Source organism: Athene cunicularia (genome assembly GCF_003259725.1).
Source record: "Athene cunicularia isolate RWA chromosome 13 unlocalized genomic scaffold, athCun1 chr13_part1, whole genome shotgun sequence".
Lineage (NCBI taxonomy): Eukaryota > Metazoa > Chordata > Aves > Strigiformes > Strigidae > Athene > Athene cunicularia.
In genome coordinates this window covers 5,533,878-5,555,210 of record NW_020799117.1, presented here as the reverse complement: position 1 = coordinate 5,555,210, position 21,333 = coordinate 5,533,878, and the positions used below count along the sequence as shown (strand labels likewise).

At 35.9% G+C, this 21,333-nt stretch overlaps 2 protein-coding genes across 4 annotated transcripts in view; one reads left to right on the top strand and one right to left on the bottom strand.

Moving 5' to 3' along the window:
- Positions 1 to 16,067, top strand: part of MAPK9 (mitogen-activated protein kinase 9) — a 53,916-nt gene extending 37,849 nt beyond the window's left edge. Inside the window, exons 8-13 of one of the 3 annotated variants that reach the window (XM_026857974.1) lie at positions 631 to 702; positions 4,655 to 4,837; positions 5,771 to 5,895; positions 6,423 to 6,486; positions 8,110 to 8,181; positions 8,954 to 16,067. In XM_026857974.1, the coding sequence (XP_026713775.1) occupies positions 631 to 702; positions 4,655 to 4,837; positions 5,771 to 5,895; positions 6,423 to 6,486; positions 8,110 to 8,181; positions 8,954 to 9,096 (659 nt within the window). In that variant the 3' untranslated portion in view covers positions 9,097 to 16,067. Of the gene's footprint in view, positions 1 to 334; positions 407 to 630; positions 703 to 4,654; positions 4,838 to 5,770; positions 5,896 to 6,422; positions 6,487 to 8,109; positions 8,182 to 8,948 lie in introns of all 3 variants that reach the window. The other 2 variants (XM_026857976.1, XM_026857975.1) reach the window with 2 other exon arrangements.
- Positions 16,068 to 17,830: 1,763 nt separating this feature from the next.
- LOC113485090 (rho GTPase-activating protein 24-like) lies at positions 17,831 to 20,208 on the bottom strand. Its single transcript, XM_026857977.1, has 2 exons — positions 19,872 to 20,208; positions 17,831 to 18,653 (listed from the first exon to the last, which is right to left on the bottom strand). The coding sequence occupies exons 1-2, from the start codon at positions 20,123 to 20,125 to the stop codon at positions 18,446 to 18,448; spliced, it is 462 nt and encodes a 153-aa protein (XP_026713778.1). The 5' UTR covers positions 20,126 to 20,208; the 3' UTR covers positions 17,831 to 18,445.
- Between the last annotated feature and the right edge of the window lie 1,125 nt (positions 20,209 to 21,333).

The window sequence follows — 21,333 nt, the reverse complement described above, 5'->3', positions numbered from 1 at the left end:
TCCTCTGGACTTCTGTGCTGGTGCACCTTTTTGCTTTATCACAGGGGCTTGGGGATACCATGTTTTTTGTGTATGTGTAACTGTGTAAAGCAAGGGACTTGCGGGACCTTGCTGGGCCACTGATAATGAAAAAAACCTGCCATTAATATGCAAGGCAGCTTGTTGTACAGCAAGTGCTGATGTGGATCCAAACTCTAGTAGACGCTGTTCTGTACGGGACAAAAAGTAAATTATCTGCAGGACTGTAGGAATACAGTGTGAGCTTCCAAATAAATAATTGTATTTAAAAAAACCTCTTTAATCTTTTGTCCTTGTTGCACCTAACATATGATAGTGGATATCTGGTCTGTTGGGTGCATTATGGCAGAAATGGTCCTCCATAAAGTCCTGTTCCCAGGAAGAGATTGTATCCTTCTTCATGGTTTCAGATATGTAAACACTGATTGTATTTTACAGAATGCTAATAACAAAACTTAGCAACAGTCACTTGGTGTTGATATGATTGAAAATTCATGTTAGCAGTTTGGTTTTCCACATTGTGTTTTATTGTAGATGCTAGATGTTTTTGTTTGTTTTTCTCACTTTTGTTCATGATATTTCATAATTTGATCATTTCATTTTTACTTTCAGTTGATATCTGGTCAGTTGGGTGCATCATGGGAGAATTGGTGAAAGGTTGTGTGATATTCCAAGGCACTGATCGTATCCTTCCCTAGTCATCCTTGAATCCCTATGTTTTAATGGATCTACTGTACTATTTGAAATTAGTGTCATTAACCAAATTGTTGAGCTTTCCATTTTATTTTCTTAGTAGGCTATATTTAATGTAATTTGTAATGGTTGAATCCATAGAACTTATACTAAGAGCTTCAGCTTTTGTAGCTTAAAAAAGGATACTGCTAAGATTAAAAAATAAATAGCAGTAAGTATATTTTCTTACTCTTGTTCTTTGTAGATAAGTGTTATAAGCAAAAGTCTACAAAGTTATTTTTTACTATGCATGGATTTTGCTTACTATTTATTTGAACAGTAGACTCTTTTTTTTTTTTTATTGTACAATTTTTTTAGTTTCAGACTTTTTTTTCTTACTCATTAGGACTTGCTGGGCAACACTGTCCTAACTACAAACACACTGCATGAGATCTTTTTTTATTACTATTATTTAATATAAAAAGAAAAACTTTTTCCTTTTGGAATTTTTTTCATTCTATTAAAATTTTATTTTGGGCTTACTTTTTTTGTAAGACTGTTATTCCTCCATTTCCCCCTCCCAGTATTTTTGACTCAGATTTGTCTTCATAAAATTCTGTTCTCTTGTATGATAGTAATTGTAGGAAGTTATACTGTATTAAAAACAAACAAAACCTTCATATGTTTTCATGCCTTAGAGATTGGAAATCTCAATAACAAATCACTGGATCACAAACAAGTCTTTACACTGTATTAAGTGAACAGAAGTAGTAATTTAATAAAGTAAATGTTCTCTGAAGAATTTGATGTATTTCAGAATATTTCCCTAGAAACAAAATTTAAAATATTTGACTCATTATCAAGTTCCAATTACAGTTTCATCCTTTATAAATAATATCTTACAAAGTAGTAGCTAGTGTTGTAGGACCAGACATTCGAAATTGATAGGTAGATAAATAGAATCTGTCCAGATGATGTAATTAAACCAGAATTTCCAGTTATGGCTGTAGGTTATCAGAAGCTATAGCTACTTGTGGTCCCAGATTTTGAAGAAAGTATAATATTTTTGCTTGTCAGCAAGGAAAAGTTGAGTCCACCACTAAAAATATCAAGTACATGTTCAGATACCTACGTATCTTATAGAGAACTTTCAATTTTAATGCTAAATTTCATGACACTAATCTTCAGCAGTTGATCACGCATTATTTGGTAGTATAAAAGATTAATTGTTAAATAAGTCTTTTTGTTTTCCACCTTTCTTCCTTTCTATACTTATTGTTTTACCTTTTGAAGCCTTCAGACCAACCTAACACAATTCTTCATGTATGTTATGTGTTTCACCTGCATGTTAGCATGGGCTATTTTGATTCATTTCATGAATAAATGAAGGAAATTTTGTCCATACTTGCTGAATATGCAAGCTATCACTTGTGGTTCTCTGGAGGTCACTGAAGCTCCACCAGTCTATGTTTCAAGGAGTCTCCTCCCCTGGTATCTTATTGAAGTGCATAAGTGTGCTTACAGGTTTTTTTATTTCTTGTTAGACTTTTGCTTCTCTTGAATGTAAAATACTGATTACTGTTGTTGAAACTTGTCCCAAGTGGTGACTGTTTCGGTCAGATTGTCACTTTGTTTTATCTTCAGCTGCAGGGTTGTTTTGGCAGTGTGGTTTATGGGTGATGCTGGCACATGTGGCCGTGAAGTTTCCTATTTTTTCAGTTGTGTTTGGGGTTTTTCTGTTTGCTTGTTTTTTAGGTTAAATTTTTAAATGTCTTAATATTTGGGGATTTAGAGCAGGGAACCAAGTTCAGCCTGTTGCCTTTGACTCATCTTCAGGAAAACCTACTTTTAGGCTCAGTAGTTTGTATTTTCCTGTAGGGTCAGTGGGGGTTGCTGGGATAGTTGCTCTGGGTGGAATGAGGTGCTTCACATTGCCAGGGCGATGGGTGCCCTGAACCTGCTCCTGGCAGGTGCTGCTGAACTGGAAGTGCAAAACGTAGAAAAATCAGGCAGTGTAGCTACCCAAGATGAACTAATGGAAAGCTTAGTGCCACCGATGTGTTTTCAATGCTCTTTCTGCCCAGGTAATGAAGGAAACAAAGACTGTTGCGGAAAGCATCAGGGGGCTTTCTTGGGAAAAATCATGCTTTATTGTGATTGTAGTAAGAACTCTGTTTTCAGCTTTTCCAGAGGCCCCAAAAGTAGGCAGATATATTTGGTATGGGTTAAAATTCTGGTTAGTTTTGACCCCGAGGTCACTAGAACAGGAAGGGTAGTTTTGTCTGCAGATTGGAGGATTATTCGTATAGCATGCTCTCTGTGCTTTACATTGAAATTAGGATTTTCTATCATTTGGGTTTCTGACAAGAGGCTTAGCTTATTTCAAGTCAATCCTATATTGAATTTTTTTTCAGTATCTGTAAAGCACTTTGAAGCAATCCAACTATGTCATTGGGTTTTTTTCCCCATTTTTTATTACCAAAGTGACATAGGTCGTTAAGTTTTTCTGCCCCCAGTGCTCTGAGACCACCATAGACTGGACTCTGATTAGCTGACTAACCAGGCTGCTGTCACTCAAAGAAAAAGCATCTTCTTGAATCTAGATTGGTGGAGATCTCACAGAAATCACTTTTCCAGCTAAGAACAAAATTTCCTGATGTATGTTAAAATTTTCTTTGTTATATGTTTTGTTTTAGCATGAGAGTTAACAATATTGACTTCTTACTTCTGATTTGAATATGGTTTTTCCACTGGAATGTATTCAGTAAACAAATAAAATTTTCAATCTTTGTATCAGAAGTCTAAATAAAATCTTAGCATAAAGCAATTACTATACATATATATCTAGTTGTATTCTTGGCACATTAACTGAAATAAAAGCACCTCAGTTTTTTAAATACATTTTAATTCAAAATGCAGCAAACTTGTTATGTTACAAAATGTGTCAATGAGAATGCATAGGTTGAAGCAGTAGATTATGAATTTAGCTATGGATGTTTGCAAGGTCAGTGATTAGACTCTGCAAGAATTGCACATTCTTTTTATCAGAAAAATCTGTGAAGTGTTAAACTGAAGAAATGTAAGTATCAGGAATACTAATGCAGTGTGATAAATGAGCTTTGTTATCCTGACTAGGCTCGTTCAGAGTGGACTCTGGTATCTCTGTAACAAGTGTCACTGTGTCTAGGGGAAGTGCCTTCACTTGAAAGAGGGAGAAGGGACAGTCCAGAAGAAACTTGAGGCACAACTTCAACTTGTGGCTTGTAAATGCAATTCCCGTAAAATATTTAAATTCTGAATTTAAGAACAGAGTAGCCTTTTTGAGTAAACCCGACAGAAATCTGGATTCACTATTCAGAGCTCCTTTGAACCTTTTCTGAATTTGAAAATTCAAAAAATAAAACAGACAACAGCAACAAAACCTACCCCCACCCCACCCCACTGCTACAACCCAGAGCCTAATTTCTTTAGGAGACAGGCACAAAATTCCTTACTTTGAATGGGATGTATTTGTGCTTTAGGGTTTTTTCATGCATATTTCCCTACTTCCAGTAATCTTAGTGTTAATGGTATTATGTTGCACTTAGATTAAACAGCAGCATTTCTTTTCTGTCCTTATAGTTGTTTTGCTATGGATACAATTGCCAAATAACTTCTTTTGGACTCCAAAAAAGTACTGCTTTCAATGCTAGCCAATAGATAATAATTTGCAAAAGATATTAAAGTATCATGCATTGTACAGCACTTCTAGCCTGTCTTTAAGATTATAAAATCTGAATCTTAATTTTATGTCAATCTAGCTTTTTGCATGGCAGCTCAAAATAGTACTGTTGATGCTAGAATGAAGTTGATATTTGTGTCCTTTGTTCAAGTTTTCATTAACTTTTCAGATTTCTTTAAGTGATGTTTTTGAATAGTGCAGACTTCAAATTCTTCAGCTGATTTTCCTAAAGATATGCTGCAGATATTGATCAGTGGAATAAAGTTATTGAACAATTAGGAACACCATCAGCAGATTTCATGAAGAAACTACAGCCTACAGTGAGGAATTATGTGGAAAACAGGCCAAAATATCCTGGTATTAAATTTGAAGAGCTCTTCCCAGACTGGATATTTCCATCCGAGTCTGATCGTGACAAGTTAAAAAGTAAGGCGAGTTTTTTCTCTTTAAAAGATGTTAATTTAAAATGTCTGTAGTACACTTAAACATTTTATATTTTTAGTTATTGCAATAGGTGTCAACTTTAGAAGCTGCATACTTTCTGTTTCATTTATGACATGTCCTGGAGTCTTAGTAGTAGTCATTAAATACAAAACTATATCTCTGCCCCCAGTATTCCGTTTAATTCTGTTAATTCTAGTCTATTGAATAATGTCTGTTGCTTAAATGTTCTCTGAAAGTAATACTTGTAATGGAGGTTATTTGTAATTGTCTTTTTATAGTTGATGTGTGCATATAACTCATTTTGGCTGTACTTTGACTTTAGATAATTAGTGACAAAATGAAAAAAAAACCCAACCTCATGATTTTTTTTTAGATGATCAAATAATATTTTTTTTTTTTACATAAAATAACTTGTTATAGCCTTTTTTATTATTACAATGCTTGGTCAGACAAAGTGATGTCAGTGATGTACCACTGCAACAATGGGTAGCTAGTTATTGTGCAGTAACACCTTTACAAGAAGAACTAATTTGATAGTACACAAATTAGATCATTGCTGTACCAAGATGTATTTTTTAAAGCTTATTAAAAATGTTTAGTGTTTTGTGTTCAGTAGTGAGTGCCAAATAAATTGTGACTCATTTAACAGCTGAACTGCTCAAAATTGAGGTTGGTTGGTGTCAGCCGCAGGGTTTATTTTGGATAATAGCAAAATAACATTTACGCTAAAGGTGTGGGACCTCATTTAAAAAAAAAATAAAAATAGAAGTAGCTGTATAGGAAAGCTTGGATTTGTGGGCCTGTTTTCACAGTGAGATCTGTTACAGTCTGTCCTATGTTCCCAGTATTCATTTTCTGTGTCAGATGTTAAACTACAGTTTTTACATGTATGTTCTTTTCATTTTTACTTTCTAGCCAGCCAAGCTAGAGATTTATTATCAAAAATGCTTGTTGTAGATCCAGACAAGAGAATTTCTGTAGATGAAGCCTTACGTCATCCTTATATTACTGTCTGGTATGATCCAGCTGAAGCAGAAGCTGTAAGTTTTTGCATTTAAATTAAATTTTAAGGTGCCAGTTCAACAGCTTTAAAGAATACCTTTAGTTTTAGTTAAGAGCATGCTTTGAATTCATTCTTTGGCTAGCAAAAGTCACACACACAGCCTTCAGATCAACATTAGGGGCACAATCACCCGAAGAACAGCTGCTGGAGTGGAGATGATGTAATTTTGAAAATAGTTGTTGATAGTTTCTTTTACTTTACAGAAATTTCCTAGGTGGTGGTAATCTCAGGCTTTTTGCAAAGGGGACTTTCTCTAAGGCCCCATAAAGCCTTACAGTGAGTTTAATTTTAGTTGATGCTTTTAAACAGCCTTTCAGTGGGAAGCAGGACTTAAAGGCAAATTCTGGAGTTGAGAAATGTGCCTTTGAGGTATAGGAGATAGATTGCCAAAGATGAAGGTAACAAAATGCTAAAAAAAGCTGTCATTTTTAGGCTTTTTTCAGTTATGACTGATTGTGTTAACCTGGTGTAGTAGACACGTTATAGAGTTTCTTTTCTTTGCAGCCTCCACCTCAAATATATGATGCACAGTTGGAAGAAAGAGAACATGCAATTGAAGAATGGAAAGGTAAAAAGTGAGCATGACAAATGACTTTTATTGTAATAACTTGTATGATTAATGCCTGGCTTGCAGTACACGTGTGCTGGATTGTGTAACTGACTGGAACTCGCCGTTTCAGTTAGACAGTACTGCTTGTGGCAATATGAAAGGAAGTCAATAGTGGGAAAATGTTCTATCTGGAGTGAATATACATGTATGTGTGTATATGTACATATGTATACATGTAACTTTCTGGTCTGTTCAACAAAATGCCACAGTTATCTTTTTTCCTTCCCTTCCTCTGAGTACTTTGTTAGTCTTAAGTGTTTGTAACCTCAGTAGGTTTCTTGATAGATAATTCTCTGAAAGAGAAACATGTTCCTCTTAATGTGTATTATTTAAGCCATATCTCTTGACAGTATTTACTATTTCATTTGGTTTAGATGTCAATAGATGTCAAATAGCAGAAGAGTTTTTTGGTGTGTTTTCTCTCATCGCTTGCTTATTGACCAAATAGATTAAATTGTTGACTTAACACAATGTCATTTATTTTTTTGTTTATTGAAATCAATTACACCTTGTAGTTTTAGTCAAAAACTTGAAGTGGTAAGGCAGTTCAGTTCTTAAGCATCTACCATCACAGGACCAAGGGTGGTAGACATATTTGTCTACTTTGAAAGCTGGTTGGTTTTGTAAAATAGCTTTATAGATTTCAGATACTGATTCTGGCTTATATATATTTTCTTTAGGGCATGTCTGCACAGGTACACTTCACATTTTTTTTTGATTAATGCAAGGCAGAAAATTAAAATGAATCAGTTAAATATAATTTAATCCATTAGTAAATGTTACTACTCAGAATTAGAGAGGTCTTAACCTGTTTAAATATTATTACTTTTAGTTACATTAAGACCATGAGTACACACATAAGGTGCTTTGAGTTAACTGAAAGTGTAACTTAAAACGTGCCTGGTGCTCTGCAGCAGTAATAATCTTAATATAGACCTACCAGAATAATGGATGCTCCTTTGAAGTTACTGCTCGGACTTTTTTTTTTGTTGTTGTAGTTCAGGTGCCTCTATCTTGAGTTGTCCTTGATTAGTAAATGAGGGTTTTCATGCAATATTTTAATATTTTGTTTAACCTATTTCAAAATTTTCAGACTTCCCTCAATGTGTCCATGGAGATTGTTGTTTAAGAATAAAGGTGTTTGTGTATGGTTTAATTATGAAAGTCAAATTTCCACGGGGGTTATTCATACTTTTTTTTTTTAAATCCAAATCTGTTTGTTTTCTTTTTTACAGTTAATATTAGTGCATCATAGGTATACATAAAGCTTTGGAGTGGAATGGTTGTTATTTTTAAATAGGCAGCTATTCTGTTTATAAAATATGTTGATTCTGGTACATGCTTAGTGCCCTTCTGTGATGTGTAAAGAAAATCTGTAGAATTCTCTAATCATTGCTGTAGACTTTTTAAAAAAAGAGGGGGGGGGGGGAAGAAATAAATACCTATACAGTTGTACTTCCAGACTGACCCTTACCCATTTCATTGCACCTTTATACGTATGTGAATTGTTTACAAATCCTCTGTGATCTTACAATTTTTTTTCTGTCACTTCTCTCATATCTCCCATCCTTCTTTTATAAGAATTAATATACAAAGAAGTAATGGATTGGGAAGAAAGGAGCAAGAATGGTGTGGTAAAAGATCAGCCCTCAGGTTAGTCATTGTTTCTGTAGTTCTCCTGTAACTGTGATACATGGTGCTGATCTGTTGCACTAGTGAATGAAGAAGTCCTGCTTAATAATCCAGGTAGGCAAAAGTTTTGTTGTTCAAGACCCTTGATTCTGATCAGCCTTTGGAGATCCACGTGCAGTAGTTTTTCATTGGTATGATTTAAGTTGTAGGAAAACTTGAGAAGTCTTGTGTGTCCAACGCCCTGAGCTGCCTTCTCCCCAAAGGGCGCTCTCATCAAATGTAATAATCAGTACCATGTTATGTCACCTGTTGCATAGATTTCTTTTATGCAGAATGGTTATTCTGTGGCTCTGTATGGGTAAGTCCCTTTCATGCAGGATTAAAAATCATTAGGGCTCCTTTAAAATAGTTAATAATGCAAAGTATTTATGGCCATGATTGAATCTTTGTTTGCTGCTGTTCTGTTGCTTCAGTAATTGGAATATTATGCTGTCTTTTATTAACTATATCTATTAGACTTCTTTACACTCGGTTCACTATTCACATTATATGTTGCCTTTTTTACCTTCCCCACCCCACCCCCACCCCGAGAGGGGGAAAAATATCTCTTAATGTTCGCCTTGTGATTCGAGTGCTAGGGAACATATTGCTTGCTTCTCTAATGTTTATTAATTTCTTTATCTCCTAAGGATTTCTGTGGGGAGAGTGATGCTCAGAGCCTAGAATTGTGGTTATTTGTACCTGCAATATTGTCTTGCCTCAGATTTTATTATGTTTGGTTTACTTAGCACAGATGCAGCAGTGAATAGCAACACCAGTCCTTCCCAGTCATCATCTATCAATGACATTTCATCCATGTCAACAGAGCAAACATTGGCCTCAGATACAGACAGCAGCCTCGATGCCTTGACAGGACCCCTTGAAGGATGTCGATGATCAGCCAGGATTGCAGACTTGACTTTGGAAAAGAACTCTTGCTTCCATTGGGTCTGAATTGCTTGTAAGTTAATGGAACCAAGTAGAAAAACTCCATGTTCTGCATGTTCTGCTAAAGTAATGCCTGTTTTTTATTTTTTTACTCAGTTGTTATGAAATTGCCTGCTTAATGTTGTAGAATGAAAGCAAATCAATGTCTAAAGAACAAGAAAATTTAAATTTAGACACTATTATAGGCATTTCTTTGTTTCAGCCTATTTCAGGTGAGCAGTTATAGTAGACTTTATTACACAATAAAATAACTTCTCTTCAGTGGGTTCATGAACCTTCAGTCCCAACTGGCAGGCTTCTGTGACACAGTGGTTGTTTACATTTTAGTACAGTATTGCTCATTAGTAGGTTTTTTGAATGTATAGTCTCTATGAAGTTGTTTTAACATGTGACTGGCAGTTTGCTTTATTTAACAACTGGAGTGTTGTATATAGGTGTGAACTCACACATTGAACGCTCTCAGTACTAAGTTTAAAGGGCAGTTATTCTTCCACATAGCACTTTTTTTTATTGAGCCCTTTCTATATTCAATTTCCAACAATTCCGTCTATCCTTTTGTAGAAAAGATAAACGTGAAATTTAAAGAATACAGCCATTACTTTGTATTTCAGCTACAAGTATGTGTCTAACTACTTCAGTTTTTTAAATGTGGATGGAAGTTACAGTGACTTAAGTCACTCATCCTTCCTTAAGATTTAATTATCTGTGAAGCAGTGCCTGTTGAGAAGAGGAGAGAGTTTTAAGATGTTCTGTATTTTCTAGTTTGTGATACTGGTCCTTTAACAAAAACAAACAAAGGGAAATTATATCGGTGATGGTCTTCATTCACTGCAAACTCTGATAAAAGGACAGATGAATTGGAGAGACTTGCAGCCTCAGAGCTGTATAAATGTTTTCCATTTTTTTAATGGGTTTACTCTATCTAGCAAGTAATTAGAGAAATAAAAATACAGTAGTTTTGAGTCATAAATTATTTCGTTAACAATGCTTAGCTCTATTCCCGCTTTAGGAAAACCTCTCTGTTTGTACTGGGGGAGTAAAACATATTGAATACCTATTTTCTAAATACAGTGTCAGAAGAGGAGATTATTTACTGTTTCAATACCGGCTTATCAATACAGTTTTCAGAATCGGATAAGGATAATACAAACATTGCCTGTTACATTGCACAGTAGAAAATGTGCTTGCAGTAGAGTAGGGCTTAAATTACTTTATACTACACACTTGTGAATTTGTGCACATTGACTTTGGAGTGCACAGGTGTGAAATTTTGCTAAAGGATCTTGTGTGTGCATGTGTGTGAGATTAAACTATATAGCTGTAAGAGTAATAGAGATGTACAAGATGAGGTAAAACACCACTTTTCTTAAAGGCACTATATTTAGCTGTTGATCAAGATACTTTTGACTTGAATAGAGAAATAGAACTTCTAAAATATACTGGCCCAGCCAGCCACTTCATTATTGAAATATTATTTTTATAAAAAAAAATTGTTCATTGTTTCTGATGTTATGATTTGAAATTTCCTTTGATGCAAACATTGCTTTTATGTTAAAATTGTACCCCTTTTTTAATAGCTTAATTTACTGTAGCAAAAATACTAAGGTTTTACTGTCCCAGAAGGTTAAAAAAAATTCAAAAATTAGCAAAGTACTCAATATGATGTTAAGTTCAGAATTGCCATCTGGAATTACAGATTTTTAAAATTCTGTTTAATTGAATTACAGGATATTAGGACTTGGGTTTTTTCTTGTTTGGTTTTAAACTGATGCCTACCTTAATTTATCTTTGGATACTGACAGTATATGTGAAATATTTTTAGTACATTTTTGTCACTGGAAAAAACATTTAAAAATATCTATTTACCGTGTAGCAGAACAGTACAGGTTGCTGTTCTTTTGCTTTTTTTAAATCCTTGTTATCTGTGTAAGTTCAAATTTCTAGAGACACGTATTCAAAATGAACATTAGTGATTCACTATGGAAGTAACCTACAGGATTTCATTTTTCAAGATTTTTTAAAAATCTTTTTCAACTGAAGTTGCACTGTGCCATGTTCATTTTAATAGTTTCTGCTTTAAAATATTTAACAAAAAAATAATTTGTGGTGTTACATTTTTTTTTTCATATGTTTTGGATATTTGAAAAGTTTGGCTAGTTGAGTTGTTCCTATTGGACTTGGGTTGCTCAGAACACCAGGGGGTTGGACCAGATGACCTCCAGGTCTTTTTCAACCTCAATTACTCTACGATTCAAATTATTGTTTAATGTTTTTTAACAGACCTGCCCTATCTCCATGATGTGAACTGGTATCTGACCTTCTCCTAGTACACACTATTAGCTTGAATATGTACTCTTGGAACAGAAAAAAACACAAAACCAAAACCCTGAGGTGAACTGAGTTTATTTGTAAATCTTGTTACAGGAAAAGCTGTCTCATACTTTATTTTTTTAATGTCGTCTTGCTGTGGCATACATTGAAGCTTCAGAATTTTACAGAAATGTCGCTGCTTTCAGAGCATGCATGAAATGTCAGTGAATATTGTGGATTTTGATTCCAGTATAATTCAAAACCAAATTGCTAATAAACTGAATAAACATTGATCTGAATATGGCACATATGTAGATTGTTCAGAAAAACGCATGCAGAATAGATGCATGCTAAAGTTCCCATGCTATTTCAGTGTGCACATATAGACTATAAATGCACTGCATGCAGATTATATACATATAGTCGTATTCCTGACTGCAGATTAAGTTCAGTGCCACGTTTGTGAAATGGTCGTCAATGCCACAAGAACCTCATCGTTGATGGAAAACAAAATGCACATGTAACTTGACAGGGGTTTAAAAGTTTAGAGAGTTTGGTGTGCAATATAATCACTGTTATGCCTAATACTAAAATCATGTATGTAAAGTGATGCAATTGACCATTTTTTTGCACTTTGGCATTTATAAATATTTATATGTATTTAAAGATTAAGAATATGTGTGTGTATACATATGCATATATATATTAAGAAACCTGCTCAGTTTTGTAAACATGAATGTTACTTTTCTTTGAGAGACTTTGTATAGTGTTAACACTACTGCAGTATACATAAACAATTTATGAAATATGACTAGAAATAAATGGTGGTCAACATAGATACAAGATGTAATCTAAAAAAAAAAAAAAAAAAAAAAAGAGGGATCTATACCTATCAATCAGATTATCTACCAGAAACATTGTGTTAAATATATGAACACTGAGTAGCTGCATGGCATTGCAGAAATGGAGTAGGTTTCAAACAGTTCATCTGTACTCATATAATTTTTCCTCAAAAAAACCTCAAAACAACAACCTTAGAAAGAGAAGCTTGGCGTTTTGAAATCTGGATAAGCAGCCTGTAAGTGTGCTTTGAGGAAATACTGTGATATGACAAGTCTGGGTTGTTTTTTTTTTTTATTGAAAGACAAGAAGTGAATGTCAAAATTAAGGCTTTGTCTGCATGGATCATACAAGGTAAACTAGTCTAATGACTGGAAACTAGTGTTTGCAAACAGCCTTTGAAATTTTGGAATGTTTCCAGCAAGGGTTTGCATTTCCATGTCAAAATAATGAAAAATAAACTCAACTTTAACTAGAAATTAACTGGTTAGTTGGTAAGTTTTAAAAACTGTTAGGAACCAGAGGGGACTTGAGGTATTCTTTGTCTTTAAGTCCTAACAGAGCATATGTGTTTATTCAAAATGAATTTTTAAAAAAGTGATTCCTTATGTTTAATTTTCCTTTCCTAAAGGAAGGACTTTAAATGAATGCTAAATCAATTTCCTCTTTAGATCTGATTGTATTTGGCTTAAAATTATAATTTTATGAATGAAGTAGGATTTAGACATTCAAAATACAGCTGACATACGGAGTCTCCAAGAGCTGAGTGGATGACCCTTTTGGCAGAAGTGCAGTTCTCTAGGTTAGTGTGTGCTGGAAGTTCAGTTGTTAAAGTGCAGACAAATCTTTACTGAACATGATGCTGTTTTGGAGTACGGGTTCAGTCTTGCAGCAATACAGTTTGTGCAGAGTGTTTTATTTGAATTGTGACACTTTAAGTGTGGTGGGGGGTAAATGCTGAACAGCCTTTGTCTGTATATTCTACATATGTCACATGGATTCTATCAGGGCTTGATGCTAAACTTAGTGATACCATATACTGGGAACCAAATTCTTTCCTGGGATGTGTACTGTGTAATTCCTGCTCAAAACTGGTTTTGATCCAGGGACACCTGCACCCAGATGCAGAATTTGGACTTGAGTTCCTATAGATGAATCTGGTGATTTTTCTTTGCTTTTCCAGAGTGTCTTTGATTATTTTTTAACATGTTGAAATATGACAGAAAAAGTGTATTCTGGCTCATTATTTTACATCTATTGTAGATTGTCTATTACATGAGTGATAGTGATGTTCTAAAAGCTTATTACAAGACTTATCAAATCAGTTTTATTTTTTGCCCGCTCTGCATGCTAAAAATGTCTGGAGCTAAACTAATGTTTAAGTAAACCAGCTTTTCTCATATTAGTGTTGGAGGAAAGTGGAGAGATAACCATCGTTTCTGTTTGTGTTCTATAAAATGACTATTTTTGTAGCTAAAATTTTAGTTGTTGGATTTCAATCCCACAGTGTTGCTTTGTGGATATAAATTTACCTGGGTCCGCTATTTCAAACAGTATATGTATAACAAGTCCAGTATAAAATTAAACTAATAAAATGCACTCTTCTGTAATTTGTTATTGAAAATATGGCAAATTATTTTGGTCCAAGAATTCAAAACAGAATAGAGAAAATACATGTAACTATTAGTTTTTATTCTGTGATACTGCTGCTTATTTTTTGAAAAGGTGCTTGCAGTTTTGCACAAAAGAAATCAACTTTATTAATTGTTGAGTTTGAAGCACTTTAGGATTCTTCTAAATACAACCAGTATATGGTGTAAAAAGGAATGACGTAAAAAATGTTGAATACGTTTAAATTTTGGTTGCAGTCTTTGCTATTCTAATAGATTTGATCAGCATGTTCCTTTAAATATAAACCTGTTTTCAGAGATTTTATATTAGTTTTTTTAATGGGCTGAAATTTAACACATAGTAAGAGATCCTTTGAGAAACATCTTGTACTCAGATGCCTGGAGGATGACTTGAATAGCAATGTGACTACCTAGCCATCTATTATATAAAGATACAATGTTTGTTCCTATAGCAAGGTCAGCTAGCTAGGAGCACTAGGATTCTTTTTCCTAAAAGAAAAAACTTTTTATTACCTTCTGGCTACACATCATAAGGTAGTTGTATGTGTCGTGCTAAGGCCAGAACACCTGATTCTTGGGACTCCACTGCAGTAGATGCTCTATGAATCCCACAGGCAGACACTGTCCCTGCTCTGAAATAATATTCCCAAACCCTGATACTTTCTAGGGTGTGCTTAAGCAAGTACATGTGTAGTTGTTTCCCAGGCTGGGTCTGTAGTTCATGGCTCCGTAGCTTCTTAGGATAACAAAAGCACAGGAGAAGGTATGGGTGAGAGCAACATTTTATGTTTGCTACCTGAAACAGTAGTCATGTTTGTTACTGATAACAGCTAACTGAGCATATGCCATTGTATTGTCTTCTAATGGGGAAAAACTTTTTTGAAAAACCAAGTGTGTCACTAGCTTTTCTATGAATTCAGATGCTTAAATTGGTGCTAATTTTTTAAAAAGAAAATGTAACAGATGGTTAGCAGTGTATTTGTCTGTTTTTGATACATATATTTTCTTATATGGTGGCAAGCCAAACTTTATAAAATGATTAATGTGCATTTTCAGCTTCATCAGATTCCCAGATTTTCCTAAAGTAAAACATTTAAACTTCCATGGTGGTTACTGCTTCTTTGGAGCTATTGCTTTCAGGTGTTTTATACACTAATAAAATGAACACAATTAGGAAAGATAGCAATACCTAACTACCCCTTTCTTTAAATTACATGACATGTTGGGTTCCCCAGGTGGTTTTAGCAGTTCAGTGTAATCAAGATACCTAATTAAGAGCAAATCACAGATAACTTTGTGCAGTTAAGTCAGCACAGTGAAGCCTTACCTGGTCACTGAGATAATTTATAAAGATTATACAAATTTTCATCTATTTTAGAGGGAGTAAAAAATAGAAATAATTAACTGTTATCATAAAAATTCAAAGGTTAATTTCAGAGAATATATTCTGTAGTGTATCCCAGAACACATGCTATTAAAGAGTATAATAGACTGATTTATTATGAAATTCAGTTTTATCAAATTATTCAGAATAAACCCCCTCCAAAAATTAGTTCTTTGCGAATTTCTTTTGAAATGCCTTCAAGTTTTAACTACCTTCAGAATACTTAGTATGTCTTGTTCTGGCCCTCTTTCCCACCTTCTGTTTGCCAAATGTCACAAAAAGTAGCATCAAGCCCTATCACTTGTTACAGTGTTCTGATTTTATGGCCTTAATATTAGTTATAGTATGGTATATAATTTCAGAAGAAAGATGTGCTTTGAAGTCTAATTCTATAGATACATGTGGCCTCTTCTGCCTATGAAATTAGGCTTTGATTGTCATATCCCATTCTCGATGCTTGTGCAATAGGAACATGTTCCTTTCAATGCAGTGGCTATTTTGTCTGATGCTGGACTTTGTTTTCAGGATGACTAGAAAGTTTTTTGGGTTTTTTTATGGACAGCAGTCATGCTCCCTTGGGGTTTTTTTTTGATTGATTTTCTTTAAGCAAACTAGAATTTCATAAGGAAAACTGTCAATAACTAGTTCTGAAGTTCTAGTTAAAGCCTCATTCTGAAGATTTTTTTTTTCCCTCCAAAAACCTAATCGTAAAACAGTACAAAAGCCACTGTAAAATTACAAATAAATATGTATACTTAAAAGATTTGAGCAGTCTGTCTTATTTACTGTAGCAATATTTTATTTTTCTTAATTCTTCCTATGTTGAAATGGAATGTTTTATGTAACCAAAATGATGTATGCTCTTAGTTATTTTAAAACATGAAGTTTCAGTTTCCACTTTAGCTTCCAGTTAACCAAAATGTAAATATCGGTCTGAAAAATGAATGAAGAACAGCTTTAAGAGATTGGTTGGAGCTCCTTTCTCCTGGTCAGCTGGAACATTTGGGGACACATTAACAGCACTTGGGTTTACTGCCAAGTGTGTTTTTAAATGATTTTTTTTTTTTTTTAATTGCAGAAGCTTGCCTGGTAATACTTGACAGATCTGTATTCCCATCCATATGCTGAAACAGTGTCATAATCAGAGTGTCAGACTTCCTTGCAGCTTTAAGGTACTGGCTATGTATGTGTGTGTGTATATATGTACATATATAAAAGGACTGTGGAAGAATTTTCTCTTCCCCTTGTGCTCAAACAGTGTTTCACTTTGTTCTCAGTGAACAAAACAGAGGTACAGCTAACTTGAAAAAGTAGTTCTGTTGTACTTACTTTGAGGAAGAGGTAAGTAATTTTGCAAAGAGTGGTGAGGTTTCCAGGCACTTTGCAAAGCTGCCTGCTCTAACTCCGGAGAAGGTGAAGTAAAACTTAACTGCCACTTTGATCTAATTACTTTTCATGGAGGTTTTCTAATATTAAAGGAAGGGTTAACATAGCTGCCTGTCTGGATTTATGGCTAGGGCTCTCAGCCAGACTTTGGCATTGTAAAAGCTTCACCTATGACAGTCTGAAATAATTTTTACCACAACGTTTCTTGCGTGGAGAAGTTTTAGCTCTTCTCTATAGGACGTTGCAACAGAGTATCTGGATAAAGCAGGAATGCTCAGTAGATCCCAAAGCTACCCTGTGTTTGACGAAAGGGTATTTTTCAGCTACAGAGGAAAATAATTCCTTAAATAGAGAACAAAAAAAAAAAAAAAAAAAGGCAGGACAGTGTGTGTGCAGGGAAGTGCTTTACAAAGCATTACCCAAGTACATTCCTTGCCTTACGCCATACAGTTTCTTTATATTTCCTGCAAGTTCTTGACATTGACAGGACAATTCTAGAAAGGTAAAGAGAGAAAGAACTGATTAAACAAGGCCCAAATAATTTTTTTAGGAAAGTGAGACTTCAGAAGTGTGTTTTCTCATAGTAAGAAGGTCTCTGAAGACATTAAAAAAAAAAATCAAGAAGAATGTAAGTGCATGGAATTCAAATTTTAAAAATAGTTCATGATTGCTTGGTGTGGAGGTAAGGTGGCAAAGAAATTAGTTTTGGTTCAACAGCGTACTCACTTGTGGAGACCAGGCAATGCGTGGAAGTGATTGGCCAGCGAGCACGTATGAATGAAGGGCCTGCAGCGTGGAACGGGGCAGGGCTGCTTCACCCCGTGAACTTTGTGGGATAACGCTGGGTTTTTGATTCACTCACACTTGATCTTAAAACAAGCTGCTCACTCCTCTCTGGGGAAGAAGCATCTGTGTGGTTTCTGCTTACACATCGTGAGCTATTCTAGTGAGACACCAAGTTATCAGATGGTCACTCTTTCGTTTAATCTTGCTGAAGAGCAAATAATGAACCACGTGTTTTTGTCATATAAAGTATAATTTTAAATTCAATACAGGTTTAGGTATACAGATGCCATTGTTAATGTTCTTATGTTAATGTTAAAAGTTCTTCTGCAGTGGGTTAAAGGAACAGTGGTTATTTTCTTGATATTTTGTGTCATTAATGCTGGTATGAAAATAGTTAATACAGTTCTTGTGTGGAGAGAGGTAGCTCTGAAGAGATGGGAGGGAGGGAGCCTACCAGTGATAGTCTTGAGATTAATGTGTTCTTATAGGAGTCCTGTAGGGAGGCTAATTATAATCTGGAGGAGCAAATGGCTCGGCACTCTCTACAGCCCGTGTAATACCTGTGGGACTTCTGGGCTGGCTGCTAAAATGGGCTCCAGCAAGCATGACATCCCTTGATTGAAGCCACTCACGCATTTAGTGCATCGTAAGTGACAAGGCTGGCCAGAAAGCACCAGGGTGCTTCCCCAGCTCACTGAGCATTGGGAGCTGGTAGTGCAGAGTGTCTGAAAGAGTTTTCTAGGGGTAAGAGAAAGCGTCTCTGGCATTAGCGGGGTGGTGCAGAGCTCCTGGAGTTCAGGGATCCCCACAAGTTTGTATCAACTGCACTTTATAATCGGCAGACTAGTTTTTATGTTGGTTTTCTTATTTCACCTTAGAGAGGGGAGTTTGTGCTGAAATCAGGATCTAGCCTTTCTCTCTCCTACAGCTTAGCTCGATTTCACGCTGAACACATGCCTGTTTATTTCCATCTGTTAATTTCCCCGAAGGTTTCAAAAAACTCTTCCATTTCTTTTTGGAGCATTTCATTTCTTCTCTCTGCATCTTCCTTTGCTCTCTCCGCGTTTCGCATTTTCATCTCCACGAGACTGTACCACTTACGCTGCTGTCCCAGTTTTGAATGCATACCCTTAACCTCTGCCTGCAGCTCTCTGTTCCGCTGCTCCAGGCTGGTGGAAAGACAAACATTGTCAATTACAGGATTTTTTTCCTCCCTTTCTTAATAAAGCTAAAGGCTTTTTTAAAGCTGGCGTTTTTAATATGTTCCTGTAACTACAAATATTGGCATCCCCAATACTTTTCCAATGTACGATATATTAAAATAAAAGCTGCAATTTTTAGTTATCCTAATCTACAGTAAATAACTATATGACCAAAGGAGTCAGTTTTGGGGTTGGAGGGTTGGTGTTTTTTTGTAGTGGAATATTACAGTAGTCTCACAACAAATGGCAATGCAACATATTTTAGGAAACTGCTTATATTGCAGTTCCCTTGTACTGCAAGGGAAAACTAACAGAATATGGCAAAGAGATTTTTAAAAAAGGAAGATAAAACCCTCGAAATAGCTCCTTTTACGAAGAAGAAATTGATTAAATTGATTAATACTTTTTCAAGAAACTAAAGATCCAATAGGGTGGTTTTTTTTTCTTACACAGTGTTCAAGGCACAGTAATTCACCGTTACCCACTTGCCATCTGTTACAATAATGCATTTTGAGGTATTTTATGATTTAACCAGATAGTCAATTTGCACAACATACCTGTAAATTACAATATTCATTAGCTATGTTTAGAATGTTCATTCCTTTTAACTCCACAATAGAAAAGTAGTACTATTTAAAAAGTAGAGCCTGGAACTGTTTCTCTTTTTTTTTTTTTTTTCCTGCATAAGAAGCTCTGGCTAAATCTATTCAATTTCTAATCTTAGAATTTGGGAAAATACTTATGAACACTTTCCTCCGAGTTGTTAAAATTCATGACTTGCAATTTGTAAAGGATAATGACTCACTGCTAATGCTGCCGAGAAGCCTGCACACTTTTCCCTAGAGAAATGCTCAGTATTGGATTAAGGCAAAAGGGAAAAATACACAATAGACCAGAGGCTTTTCAAGAGCTCTGCACAGCCCTGGAAAAAAAAAAAAAAAAAATAATCTGACAGATGCTCTGGAGTTTCTCAAGCATCTCACATGAAAATGAATTTAAATAACTCCAAATAATTGCTAACCTAATCCTGTAATGCTGGGTCCTGGTGACATTGGCAGTGTGATGTGGAGGCAATGGCTGCAGCAGCATCCCTACTCCCTACTCACAGATAAGGACCCTGCAGTAGTTGCATACGGTAGGACGAGTTACCTCCCCCGAAGCCTCATAGTTTTTAAAATCCTTTACCTTGCAATTTTAGATTCATACTCAGCCTTCTGTCTGGACATCAGCGTCTTCAGATTTGCCAGGTGGTGCTGTGGGGAGGTTGGGCTTGCTGGCACTTCACTGGAGGATGTGAAGCCGTCGCTGTTGTCTGCTGGGATGTGTGTTGTGTTTTCCTGATCCCACAAAACATGATTTACAGCTGTGTTGGTTTCTTGGGAGTCTTCTGGGTGGGCAAGTCTTGTCAAATATCTTGAAGGAGAATTTTCCTCAAACATTGTTTAGCAGCAGGAGCCTGCTGAGTGTGCCCAGCCCAGCACCACCCGTGCCCCCCGGGCTCTGTCAAAGTCTCAGTGCCTTTTCTGTTTTAGAGGAGACCTTGTTTTCGTGTCTGCCTCACTCTTGCCTTGTCATGGGCTGTGAGAGTTTTCTTCCTCCCCACAGCTGTTTGAAGCTTTTCAAATACTTGGAAATAGTCCATTTTGCTGGAGCCTGGATCTTATTTCAGGCTCCAGCTTTGCTTTCTGTACACAGTGGGTTGAGATCTTGAGCTGCTGTGCCTGTTTGCTACCACTTGCCTTTATCATCATGGCTGGTGTTTATTCTCATCTCTGGAACTACTACTGCTTTACTACCCTCCATCTGTTTGGTGTGGTTTGTCTGACATCTGTAGGTGGCCTATTTGATAGCTATCTACCCTTGACTAGTTTCATTCTTGGGTCAGGGAGGTGAATTCCACAGCACTAGCCCATTCCCGGGGCTGTGCAGGGGGAGCAGGGCACCCGCTTTACAGGCAGCAAGGACAGGGCTCCTTGTCTTCCCCTTTGCACCCATTAGGAGAGAGATGTGTTACATCTGCTTTGGCTGCACTGTATCTAGTTGGTCAGGCATGAGAAAAATGGTATGAAAGTAAACTGGCTCCTTGTGCCGCCTCATCTCTGGTGCATCCGCTGTGTCTGCTTCATAGAGAGCAAATAGTGGTGCAGGCGAGGGAGGCTGGTTCCTCCGGGCATGATGTTTCAAGGACAAGAAGCCGGAGGTTAAGAAAAAATAGGCCACTTGTCAGTTATATTTCAATTCCTCTTGGAAACACTATTTGATGTGAGTAAATATGGAGTGTTTATTTTAGTTTCCTGTTCTCACAAGAGAATCAAGCACAGCACAGAAATAACTTGATTATAAAAAAGGAGGAGCAAAATATGCATGCGGTTTAAGTGCGTGTCTCAAAACTAATAGAGATGGTTTAAAATAACCTGGAAAGTTGTTTCCTCTTCCTGACCCCCACCTGTTCATTCTCGTGGTACAAGAAGTGAAAATGAGCTGGTTTAAGTGCCATTGGATTTCTGTAAGAGTTTTACTGGTCTCCTATGTGAAAACCACTCCTGGTTTTCACTCTGCACAGCTGACAAGGCTGTAACATGTTCCTTGTCAAAGTCAGGGCTGGGAGGTTATTGAGACAATTTCCCAGTTTGACCTGCACTCCCTT